The 13424-nt window shown below is 38.7% G+C and overlaps 1 protein-coding gene across 1 annotated transcript in view; it reads right to left on the reverse strand.

The window, feature by feature from the left end:
* Positions 1 to 13424, reverse strand: part of SHISA8 (shisa family member 8) — a 31073-nt gene that overhangs the window by 3350 nt on the left and 14299 nt on the right. The window contains exons 2-3 of the mRNA XM_014064467.2: positions 2260 to 2387; positions 864 to 1013 (exon numbers count right to left, since the gene is read on the reverse strand). Of these exons, the coding sequence (XP_013919942.2) occupies positions 864 to 1013; positions 2260 to 2387 (278 nt within the window). The remainder of the gene's footprint in view (positions 1 to 863; positions 1014 to 2259; positions 2388 to 13424) is intronic.

Here is a 13424-nt window from a genome sequence, read left to right on the forward strand (position 1 = left end):
ATTTAACCAATAATTAAGTCTTTCAACTTATTTCCAGAAATATGACAGCAGCTACAGCTTGAGCTATTCATGGCAGGCATGCTGCAGCTTAGCCACTCATTCCTTAATATGTGTAAAACTTACCCAAAGAGGGAGGGGAAAACCCACATGTACAGGTGCATAATGCAGTGATTAATATGTGTTAAAGAGCAGCTAATAAACATTAAAGTATAATTGGGAACACCTCTTAGTCATTTCCTGGGTATTAAAAACACCCCCACTCCAGTAAGATTTAAGAGGCAGATACTCTTTGCCCTGTTCAAGCCTTTTTCATGTCTCTAAAATTGTTACATTTTTAGTTCTAGTTGTTTTTTCCCCCTTCCCCTGTAATCAGGGTTGTCTATTCCTTCCCACCTCATCTAATCCTCTCTGACATTAGTGAAATTCAGAAGCTATAACCCAGCAGAGTAGAATGTCAACAACAACAAGGTGATGTCATCTGGTGCACTACAATGGGGGTGAGCAAGCATAAAAACAGGGAGCTTCAGCCCAAACACTAAGGCAGTGTTCCAGTTCTCACTGCATTTGTCCAAATATTCCAATAGCAATAGCACTTAGATTTATATACCACCTCATAATGCTTTACAGCCCTCTCTAAGTGGTTTATAGAATCAGCATATTGCCCCCAACAATCTGGGTCCTCATTTTACCAACCTCGGAAGGATGGAAGGCTGAATCAACCTTGAGCCCATGAGAATTGAACTGCTGGCAGCCAGCAGCCAGCAATCAGCCGAAGTAGCCTGCAGTACTGCATTCTGACCACTATGCCACCATGGTTCTTGTCAATACTATGTCAATGAGCATGCAAATACAATGGCACCTACCTACAGCCTTGAGAGTGGCATATTTGGCATAATCTGAAGCCTGGTTAGGCAAAACACTTGTCATTTGCAACTGATTGTTATGTGAGTGTGACAGCCCAATCTGTGAGACTGTGGACGAGTTGATCACAGCATTGTTCAGGTGTTTCTGATCTGAAGGCAAAAAAGGATGGCAAGTGTAAATTTAAATAGCCCACCTTAAGTAACTTTACATTACATTTGCCAGCCCCTCAAACAAGTAACACACATTGGTACTTCTTAAGTTTTGCCATAGTCAGAGCTGATGGGCATGGGGCAGTGGAAGGAAATCAGAAATTGGCATTTAAATACCATGGGCAAATGAGAAAGGAAGAGACAGCTCTGCCCAACAGCAAACTGACTTAACAATAGTAAGATGGCCAAAGAAATAGTAGCATACCACCCCTTTTGTATAGTGTAAATAAGAAGACACTTATTTGCAAGATAGAAATTTTAAGCATGTATTATTTGGACAGATTGAATCTTTTGACTAGAATCTGTTTCATACTGGTAGAAAGAATCATCTACTGATGCATGGAGACTGACTTAGATACCTACTCTCATGATAATAGCCTGCATTGCCAAAAAAAAGACCCATATTCTACTGCTCCAGAACATCAGAATGGAATGATTTAAGGGACAGAACTACCGCCAAATCTTCCCTCGCAACACACCTTGATAAGTATTTCTAAAGTTTACTTATTTACTTGTGGATATGCCAACCACAGCAAGAAGGCCAACAGTACAACAAATGTATTATAGATGAACTATAAAAGCTTAAGCCACTAGTTTTGATATGTTTAAATAGCTCTTTCCAGAATTCAAAATCAGAGTGGCTTTGTTGTCTGGATGTTATAATGTAAACATAACCAGAGCCTGCCAGGTTGGAAAAAGTTGTCATGTATTAATTAAATAAAAACAGTTAAAGTTCCACAAAGTTCCATTTACCAACTTGGTATAGTGAGAAGGAAGGAAGGGAGAGCATGGTAAAAGCATAGGGATGGCATTCCCTTTTCAGGCTACCTATTATCTAGAAGCGATATAGTTATTGATGTGTGGCAGAGGTGGTATTCAGCAGGTTCTGACCAGTTCTTGTCAACCGGTAGCAGAAACTTTGAGTAGGTCGGAGAACCAGTAAATACCACCTCTGACTGGTCCCGTCCCATCTATTCTCTGCCTCCTGAATCCCAGCTGATCGGGAGGAAATGGGGATTTTGCAGTAACGTTCCCCTGGAGTGGGGTGGGGGTGGAGATTTTACAGTACCCTCCCCCTACCATGCCCACCAAGCCACACCCACAGAACTGGTAGTAATTTTTTTGAATCCCACCACTGATGTGTGCATATGTGACTGCATGAAGGTGAGGAAGCCGATTATCTTACCTTTGTTACTTGAGGGAGATCCCCGAGAAAGGCTATCACTAATCTGGACCTGCACACTGCTGATATGGCCATCAGGCAAGTGATCAGATGAGCTATGTCCAGGTTGCTTTAGAAGATCTGTGAGTGTTCTAGAAAAGATGGATGAAGAAGTTAATTGCCAACCGTCTCATGAAAAGATTCTCGCTTATTGGTATCCACTTTTTGTACCATTGTTTAATTGTATCACCAGCTGCACTTGCTGCTCATTTGCTTACTTGGGCACCCAGGAAATACTTCTTATGGATGGTATATTTGCTTAGAACTTGAAACATTGGAAGTGTTCTCGGAGGCTTCTAAGCAGAACCTGGACAACTACCTATCAGGGTGTTGCAAAGCAGACTCCCTACATGGACAGCCAAGCTTATTTCAATTTATGCATTGGTTTTCCTTTAGGGAGCTCAAAAGGAAAAAAAAAACACCATTTTTATCTTGACAATAATGAGGTTGTAAAATAGCCTGGGATGATAATTGCTGAGTGCTGCTGAAGGATTACCCTTATCAGAAAGGATGGGAGGAGAAACGCTCCAAGGAAAAGCAGCTGTCTCTTAGGACACTTGGCTGTTGAAAGTGGTTAACAGTAGATGGAATATATAAACATAATAGATTCAATTGTCTTATTAAAAGAATTATAGAAAGGGACATTCCAGACGATCTTTTTTTATTCAAACATTTGGTTTCCATTACAGCTACACATTTATTCTTTTCCCCAAATGTTGGTCTTAGATGAATGAAAACCAATACAAAATAGCATGCATGAACTTTGTTTGAATTTCTTATTAGAAACAAATGCATTGAGGGCCATCTCACTGCCAAGGCCCAGCCATATGATTTTCCTTTTCCAAGATTTTCCTTTGTGAGAACATGAAAAAAATACTGTAGGTGGCCTACAAAATTCCAGTTGATCACTAGGTGACTGCAAAGAGATTTAGGAAATGTTTCCTGGCTTCCTGTTACCGGGTAGTTGTGCGGCTTTTGAAATCTATATACTGTATGGCCTGCATAATTTCCCTTTGGCTAGAGAGGAGGGATCCACTTCCCATTTTAAAAGATAATAATAATCTACTTATAAAGAATTAACTTTGGAACCAAGAGGCATCTCTCAGAACACCTTGCTGATAACTGGCTGCGAAAGGTGATTGACTGTGTCAGGAAGCTAAGAGAAGGGATTGGAAGATATGAACCGGAATATATGCTTCACCACAACACAATAGCCATAAATCGTGTGATAGTCCTAGATCTTCCCAGTCACAACCCAATATTATATTACACAATTTAGTCTACCTTCTACTCAATTAGATTCACACAACGAACAAAGGTTTAATAGCAACCACAGTTGACTGGGTTCATACAATATAAAGGTAAAGATAAAGGTTTTCCCTTGCACGTAGGTGCTACTTGTTCCCGACTCTAGGGGTCAGTGCTCATCTGTTTCAAAGCCGAAGAGCCAGCGTTGTCCGAAAACATCTCTGTGGTCATGTGGCTGGCGCCGAAGGCGCACAGAATCCTGTCATACAATATACTGAGCTATAAATCTTGCTTTACAAACATTAAACATTATGGCTGCTTCAAATATGGCTTAACCCAATTTAAACCAACCATGTTAAAATGATTGCTGTTAGCTTCCGGGGAGTGGCCTGTCGCCGGTCGGCAGCTTAACAGAGCTGCCCCCAGAATTCAGGTTCGTTATCTGCTCAATATCAACAAGATAACTCTTTTTTCAGACAAGAAAAAAGCAGTGAGGAATCTCAGCTGGTAAGAATCTTCTTTGAAGTTCACAGTTTGTTTTTTTTGTGAGCTGTGGACGGAGGGGGAGGATCGACCCAAAGCTGAGTCATTCAACTCCGACCTGAACTTCGCAGCTGTTATTCACAGCATTAGACAGGACCCCTCCCCCTTAGGACAATCTTTAGAAAAGAGACTATTAAAAATCAATACGAGCAAAGACCAACTTGTGAACTTTAAAACTTTTCTCTATCTGAAATACCAGCTTCAATGTTATAAAAACCTCTTTTGTTTAATTGTTTTCAAAATGGCGTTTACAGCTTCTGCATTTGTTATCTCCGGCTTCCTGCTACAGAATCAAAGAAATAATTTCTTATAATCCAATTAGAGCTACTCCCTTAAAGTTTTCAAGACGCTTTGTTGTTGATAAAGAGACATTCCAAACATTCCAAACGGACTTTCTCTTTTGAAATCCTCCGTAAAACCCCTTGGAAAAAAAAAAAAAAGAAGGAAAAAAAGGGGGGGGAGGAATTTCTTTTTCTCCACATAGCACAGTGGATTAGTAATTTAGAACAAATAATTAAAACCAAAATATAATGGCATCCAAATCAACCTCTGTCAAATTACCTCACAAAACGTCTCCCATACCTGGTACAAAGTTGCAGCCCCCACCATCTATGCCCCCTAGTGGAGATGTACTAACAAAAGAATTTTTTCTGGAAATGTTCAAAGAATCCAGAGAACAGAACTTAGAAATGTTTAAAGAATTCAGAGAACAGAATCAAGAAATGATTAAAGATTTCAAAGATGAAATAAGGAGTGAGATGGAAGTTCTATATGACAAATTCGATACCAGGGTCACTAAAATGAATGATAATATGATGGGAATTGTAAATGTGATAACAGAATATATTTCTGGAATGGAAGATAATTTAGAAACTCTCAATGAAGCTAAAACTAACCTGATATCCAAAACTGAAATGGTGGAACAAAAAATTGACAATGCTGAAAAACAAATTATTATGATACAGTATAAGCAGATGGAGCTTGCATTAAGAGTGAGGGGGCTGCGTGAAGAAAAGCAGGAGAACTTAAAGCAAATGTTTTCTGAAGCTTTTGACCGTCTGGTGGGAAAACCGGGATCCAATTTTGATTGGCAGATTGACAGGATTTTTCGTGTTAACTCATGGGCGGCAAAACAAAGGCAACTTCCCCGAGACGTGGTAATATACTTTGTTACAAGAGAATCTAGAAATATAATACTACAAGAGTCTTACAATACTAAGCTTCAAATTGGTGGACAGGACCTGATTGTTTTGAAAGAAATACCACCTCAGATGCTAAGAGCCAGAAGAGATTATGCTTTTCTGGTGGAAGAGCTCAGAAAGCGTCAGATACAGTACAGATGGGATGCCCCATTCGGTATTACAGTTACAATGGACAAACAAAGATATCGTCTCAGCTCTGTATGGAAAGCTCGTGATTTCTATCATAGGATTCTGAAGATGGGATACCCTGAACCTTCGGGATATGGTGAAAAACCACGAGACGAACAAGATAAACAGCAAACCACACAACCATCAGATGAAATGTATCATCTCCCTCTTCCGGAAGGGCAAGGAGTCAAGGAAAAAAGATCCAACCGTAAGACCACCAGACAAACGGATAAACAAGCTACTATGCAACAATCTCAACAATCGTTGGCCATTGATCAAGGAGCTACTGCAACAAGCTCAGAAGCTGTGGGAGGAGCCAAACCAAAGGTGAGACAGGCCTTGCGGGAGGCTCTAAAAAAGCTTCAGGCAACCAAAAATGACAACTAAGATTTTGACATGGAATGTTAACGGACTGAACTCTCCACAGAAAAGAAAGAAAATATTTCATTATCTCAAACAGTTTAAGAATGACATAATTTGCTTGCAAGAAACTCATATCAAATCAACCGATCAAAAATATTTGTTTAACCCCAAGCTGGGCCAACATTTTGCGACCTCAGCCATGGAAAAGAAAAATGGCATAGTAGTATATTTAAGAAAAGACATTAAAGCTGAGCTAATTGAAGCAGATCCCTTTGGAAGATATATTGCATTAGATTTAATCTTAGAAGGGAAAAAGACGTTACTTTTGGGAATTTATGCTCCTAATCAACAACAAGATGGATTTTATAGAAATCTTCACGCTAAATTAGTACAGTGGGACTTTGAGTCTTGTATATTGTTGGGTGACTGGAATGGCGTGATCGACACCAAAAGAGATAAGAAGACAGCTCGCCCGAACACCAAATTTCGAGCTAAGTTACCCAAAGCCTTTTTTGACATGCTGGACGACTTTGAATTGCGAGACGCTTGGCGCGAGAGGCATGCAGAAGAACATGACTTTACCTTTTTTTCCAATAGACATCAATCTCTTTCAAGGATTGATTTTATACTAATTACAAATGATTTACTTTGTAGGGTGAAGAAGACAAAGATTATGGCGAGAGTTCTTTCAGACCATAATCCAGTCTGGATGGAATTGGGAAGGGTAGCCCAGCCAAGAAGGTCCTGGAGGTTGAATGAAAACTTATTTAGATATGAAAAATATGTTAATGATTGTAAAAAATTGTTATCGGAATATTTTGTTCTCAATATGAACAAGGGTACATCTTTGGAATATGTATGGGATGCAAGCAAAGCGTATATGAGAGGAGTATTAATGAATATAAACAAAATACATAGACACAAACAAGGGCAAAAACGAAAAGAATTGGAAGAGGAAATTAAAGGGAAAGAGTCAGAATTAACATTGAATCCAGGAGATACAAAGATTAGGGAAACAATTGCTATATTAAAATCTCAGTTTGATATGCTGATCTCTGACCAGGTAGCTACTAGTTTATTATATGCTAAACATAATACTTTCTGCAATGCAAATAAACCCGGTAGGTGGTTGGCTTATCAGATTAGAAAAAAAAGGAAAGCTCGAAATGTATCCAAATTGTGTTACAGAGGGAAGGAAGTGTTTCAACAGGAAGAGATTCAAAAGGTATTTCGGGAATTTTTTACAGAGTTGTATAAAGGGGATAAAATTAAGGACGGAGATATAGACAAATACCTAGATAAAGAGAAAATCCCCCTAGTTAGAGAAGAACATAGGCATAAGCTGAATCAACCTATAACCTCTGGGGAAATTTTGCAGGCAATTAAACAATTAAAGTTAGGGAAAGCACCAGGCACAGATGGTTTAACAGCTGTTTATTATAAAAATCTACAGTTAGAAATGGTAGAACCCCTCAGAGAACTATTCAATAAAATTCAATCGGGAGGGAAAGTGCCTCCTTCGTGGAAGACTGCGTTCATATCGTTGATACCCAAAGAAGACCAAGACCTTACCCAACCAAAAAATTACAGACCTATTTCATTACTCAATGTAGATTATAAAATTTTTACTAAAATATTAGCAAATAGGCTAATGGGGGTAATTCAACAACTGATACATACCGATCAAACTGGTTTTATACAGGGCAGACAGATGAAGGACAATGTTAGATTAATTATCAACGCTTTAGAATACCTGGGAAAGAACAATCAAATTCCGGCCGCATTCATATTTCTGGATGCGGAGAAAGCCTTTGATCGAGTTAATTGGCAATTCCTGCTGAAGACATTGCAAAAAATGCAGATAGGAGATGGTTTTTTACGGTCAATTGGTGCAATATATCAGCAGCAAACAGCCCAGATCATTGTCAATGGAAGTCTGACAGACTCCTTTCAAATTGAAAAAGGCACAAGACAAGGCTGTCCTCTGTCCCCATTATTGTTTATTATAACTTTGGAAATATTGTTGAATAAGATACGGGGCCTAGGCGGTCTAAAAGGGATTAAAATTAGACAGCAAGAATATAGAGTCCGTGCATTTGCGGATGATCTGGTTATAATATTGGAACAACCGCAGGAAACTAGTAGGGTATTATTGAATACGATCAATCAATATGGTCAAGTCTCGGGATTTAAAATAAATCTAGGAAAAACCAAAATAATAGCTATAAATATGACTATCAAACAGAAGGAAGAACTGGGGGCGATGCTAAGATGTGAGGTAGTTAAAAAAGTTAAATATCTTGGAGTTAATATTTTAATCTCAAATGGGAAATTATACAAGTATAATTATGAATCACTTTGGCATAGTACACAGTTGGAGTTGAAAAGGTGGGAAAAACTGCATTTGTCCTTGCTGGATAGAATAGCGGCAGTAAAAATGAACATTTTACCAAAATTTTTATTTCTTTTTCAAATGTTACCAATACTTAAAAGAGATGCGAATCTTTTAGAATGGCAGAAGGGTATCAATAAATTTGTGTGGGCAGGAAAGAAGCCGAGGGTAAAGATGAAAATAATGCAAGATGCACGTGAAAGAGGAGGATTGAAATTACCTAACTTAAAATTATACTATGACGCAGTGGCATTATCTGCAATTAGTGATTGGATTCATCTAACTAATGACAGAATTTTGAATATCGAGGGATATGACTTGTTATATGGTTGGCATGCTTACTTGTTATTTAACAAAAAAACGGATAAGAAATTTAAAAATCACATCTTAAGAAATGCTTTATTGAGGGTTTGGAAAAAATATCAACATAAATTAAATGATAAAGTGCCCATGTGGGCAATTCCTAGACATGCAATTGAAAATATGAATGTAGAACAAAAACACGATAGAACCACCTATAGACAACTTCTTATCTCAGAAAGAGGGGTGATGGAACTAAAATCTTTAGAGGTACTTAAAGAAGAGAAGGTAGTTCAAACGTGGTTTCAGTATGGTCAATTACAGGCTAGGTGGAAAATAGATCAAAAAATTGGCTTTGTAAAAGTTGAGGATAACTTGTTTAAACAAATAAGAGATCAAAGCTCAATGCATATAAAGAGGATATATAATGTATTAGTACAGATGGATTCTGAAACGGAACTGATTAAGGATTGTATGATAAAATGGGCTCAGAATATCGAGGAACCAATAATGCTTGAAACATGGGAAAGAATCTGGGTAAGAAATGTGAAATTTACACAAGCACAAAACTTGAGAGAAAATTTTTATAAGATGTTTTATAGATGGCACCTAGATCCTAAAAAGCTTGCCTCTATGTATCCAAATGTTCAACCTAAATGTTGGAGATGTGGTTCTTGTGATGCTACATATTTTCATATATGGTGGACATGTCGTAATGTCAAGGCATTTTGGATAAAAATATGGTGGATCCTGCAAAACATCTTTAAAAGAAGGATAAAATTTACCCCCCAGTTGTTTTTACTGGGTATATGTATTGACTTTACAGCAGCAGAGACTAATTTGGTTCTGTATTTAATAACGGCAGCAAGACTCTTGGTGGCGCAGTATTGGAAGAAGAAAGATTTACCTACAATTCAAGAATGGACTTTGAAAGTTATGAACTTAGCCGAAATGGCCAAAATTTCTGCATATCTCAAAGAACATTCAAACGAGAGATATAAACGAGACTGGAAAAAATGGATTGATTACATAAAAAGTAAATATGGGACTAAGAAACTCCAGATAGCTTATGCTTAGTATCAGTAATAATTTAAATTGTTTAAAATTTGGGTAACAGTAAGAAGCTGAGTTCAATGTAGAGATATCTTAGACTGTGATTGTTCAAAATTTATACCACGTATGGTCTTTGGGAAGTCGGGGGGAGGGAAGGGAGGTGGGGATTTAGGGGGAGGGGGGAGGGGGGAAATACAATATGTGTTAAATTCCATGATTGTATTTGTATACTGTGGCTTTCAATGTTAGTGCGAAAATAGAACAAACCGAATATACTGGAAGGTAATAGATACCGAAGGAAAGAGTCGAGTGAAAGAAGAAGGAGGGTGGAGAGGGTGAGAGAGAGGAGGAGGAGAAGGGAGGGAGGGAATGGAGAGGGTGTGATAGGGTCAAGGTTAAAAGAAGGGGAGGGGAAGTAGGCGTAGAGGGGTGTGTGAGAAGGAAGAATGAAAGTTGGAGGGGGTTGAAAGAGGGTGTATGGCGGGTCAAGGTGGTATACTGGGTTTGTATTGTAGAGGGCATTTTCTATATTCAATGTTATATGCCCTGATTAAGCACAGTGAATATGTGATTGTATAGAATGAAAACATAATAAAATATATATATATAAAAAATAAAAAAAATCAAAAAATCAAAAAAAAAAAAATGATTGCTGTTGAACAATGCTATTCTTTTGTCAGATGAAGTCCAGCACAAGTGCTGCATAATTTTCAGGGGCACTTAGGAAATGAGCTGCAGAACAACCTCCCAAGAAAATGATGACAATTTGCAAGAGATGGTTTGAAAGGAATAAGATAAACTATTTAGAGGAAAATTCTACATTTGAAAGATACCAAATTGTCTTAAAAGGATCTGTCCTGGATTCTCATTTTTCATTCCCTTCTATGACTTTATGTTTTAAATAGGTGCTAATTTATACTTACTGGGAGTTGAACTCGACTTGAGAGATTATTTACCTAATTTCAATCAATTTTTGTAGAGTGTTAGGCTACAAGTGGAAGTACAAAAGTTCAAACCTCTCTCCTGCCCTGAAGTCACTAACGTTTGCCCTCCCTCTTTCCTCTAACATTGTTGGGAGCAAACACGAGAGTCTGTACATTTCAGGAACAACCAAGCAAGTGGCATAAATGTAATAAACAATATTAAATTGAATCACTCTGTGACTCACCTTCATGCTTTCAAGTGGCAAGGACCTTTGTTCCTGTGATAAATAAGTATTGTTTATTTCACAGTGGGGGAAGATCTGACTGTTTGTATCCTGGCAACATTTAAAAATTCCTAAAACTTCCCCAAAATAAAATCTTAGGGATCATAGGGGGTATTTTCTCCATTCTTGGTTCAAGATAGGGTATTTGCAGCTGCAGCATCCCCAATGGGTGTCCACCCAACCTCTAGAAATACCACGAGACCATTTCTTATCTTCTCAAAACCATCTGTACTTCTGGCTTTTTGGTAACCTTAGCTTGTCAGTAACCATGGGCCAGCCAAGAATTGATTGTATTTGGCGAACACATTTATTCTGACTTTTGAATTGACCCATTTTCTGCTTTCATAGAGTACTGAACTATAAACAAAATAAATGGCTTGGGCTTGTTAAGCCATATAAACCAACCAATCCCTTAAGGTTAAAACCAACCAACTTTCCATTCTGTAAACTATGCATTTAACTATCCTAGTTCAAATATTTGCACAAACAGATCTTGAGACAAAATTAATATGTCCATATTGCATTTGCTAATGCAAATGGATCATTCTCATGCAGATAAAGGAGACCAATGCAACAAGCTCACTTCCTCACTGTCAAATTGATTCCTGTGGATTCCCTGCACGCTAAATACACAATAGCAGCAGACCTCATAGTATCTGTCTAATGAATTGAAAATAGCTGTCTCTTATTTACTGCAGGAATGTGTTCTGAAGTACACTGTGACTCCCCTAATATAAGGTGACCAGATGTCCCGCTTTTGGCGGGACAGTCCCGATTTTTAACAATTTGTCCCGTGGCGTTTTTAAAAAGTCCCGATTTTTTTTAAAAAATCAAGAAACACCACCCCCCCCAAGTCAATGGTGTCCCGCTTTACCAATGTTAAAATCTGGTCACCTTACCCTAATAGCACATGTGTTTTTTAGAAGTCTGTACAGTATTATTTTTTTCCTAAGAAATAGTTACAGTGGTCATACAAAGATTCATCAAAAAATTCATAAAAAGATGGCACAGACATACAAGCGGTATTAGATTTACAGACCTGCTTAGGAATCACAAGCAATATTTTAGTACCAGTTCCTCACAAGATGCTTCTGTACTTGTGCAGAAGTGTCCGGGAGGGTGAGTGGAGCTTCCCGCCGCAACCACTACCAGTTTGCCCGATCCAGGGCAAACTGGCAGAAACCCACCTCTGGTACTGACTAAACAATTTATTTATGAGCTCCCCAAAAATGACTCACTGCCAAACTGCCACGAGCAATTCTTCCAACCAGAAAGTAATAAAGGAGAATATTTGTAGCTGAGGGATGAAATGAGGGGTCCTTAGTGCTTTCTGAGCTTGGTAGTTTTCTTGCAGACATTTTATTATCCAAAGTAGGCAATATCATCTGTGCCAGTGACGATGGCACTGGTGTTGGCATCCTTGGGTTGTCTAATAAGTTTGTGAAAACAGACAGTACATGAATTTAAAAAAAAGCCCAATGGCAAAACTGTTGTTACAAACTATATAAATGATGCAGGCAAAAGAAGGGACCAGGGTGTTAAGGTGCAAAGCAAAATAACTAAGGGAAACCAAGGAATCACTCAATTAATCCCTCGGAGTGTGTAACCTTCCCCTGTTTCAGGGAAAATAGTTTTTATATCAGCCATTCCTGCTTAGTATATTTTCTTGACAGTCAGGCAGTGGTTTTTTTTTTTGGGTGTGCGCACACACATTGCCTCGCCTTCTTATTATTTAAATATATTTTTCCTGCACAGCCACATATATGTGATGCATCTATGCAGGTATTGAAAGAGGAAATCTATTTCTTCCGGAGAAAAATAAAGCTCTCTGGGTCGCAGGGCAACTTTCTCAAGTGGGAGATCTTAGACCTCATTTCAAAAGCTTTTATACCTGGAGCATGGTGATAAAAGCCAGCCTCAAAGAAGAACAGCAATGGCAGCACTCAAGGGCTGTCTCTGGGTGGAAAAGAGGTGCTGGCAGAACTGTCACTTCTGTGGTCAGCAGTTTGAGACACCAAGAATCTAGATGACCACCGGAGTTTTCTACAGATCTTTCCTATCATAGCGGTTGCTTTTCACAGTATATGTTGAGGCTGCTACACTTGCCTGCAGCCCTCTTTCACTGGGCAGCCCCCACCCACCAACCCTCATCACATTGTCCTAGGCAAGAGCCTTTGTTCCTGGATGGGTCCCAGTGAGCCATAATGAGCTGATGATGACCATACAGGTAGTCCTCAATTTATAAAAGTTCATTTAGTGTCTATTCACAGTTACACAATGAAACTGAAAAAAGTGACTTATGCTTTTCATACTTATGACCATTGTAACATTCCCATGATCATCATCTTCTTCATAGCGTATTCTCGCTAGTGCAGGTTTTTTGAATAATTGAACACCACTTTGCATGGTCAGCTGTGTTTCTAGGGTTTTGCGTTTTGGACGCCTGCGAGGTTGCCGACCATTGACTTTTAGTTGGTAGGCAGTCTGGAAGGTGCTGTTCTCAGGATGTCCATACCAGTGGAGCCGGATTTCTCTCGTCTTCTCTATAATTGGAGCCACACCAAAATGTTGTCAAATGGTATCATTTGTGTTGTGGTCAAGAAGGGAGATGGCGGATATCCAATGGAGCATTCGCATTTCCGTGGCATGGAGA

This window comes from Thamnophis sirtalis, unplaced genomic scaffold (assembly GCF_051295495.1).
Source record: "Thamnophis sirtalis isolate CommonGarterSnake01/CBP01778 unplaced genomic scaffold, rThaSir2_p1.2 scaffold_9, whole genome shotgun sequence".
Classification (NCBI taxonomy): domain Eukaryota; kingdom Metazoa; phylum Chordata; class Lepidosauria; order Squamata; family Natricidae; genus Thamnophis; species Thamnophis sirtalis.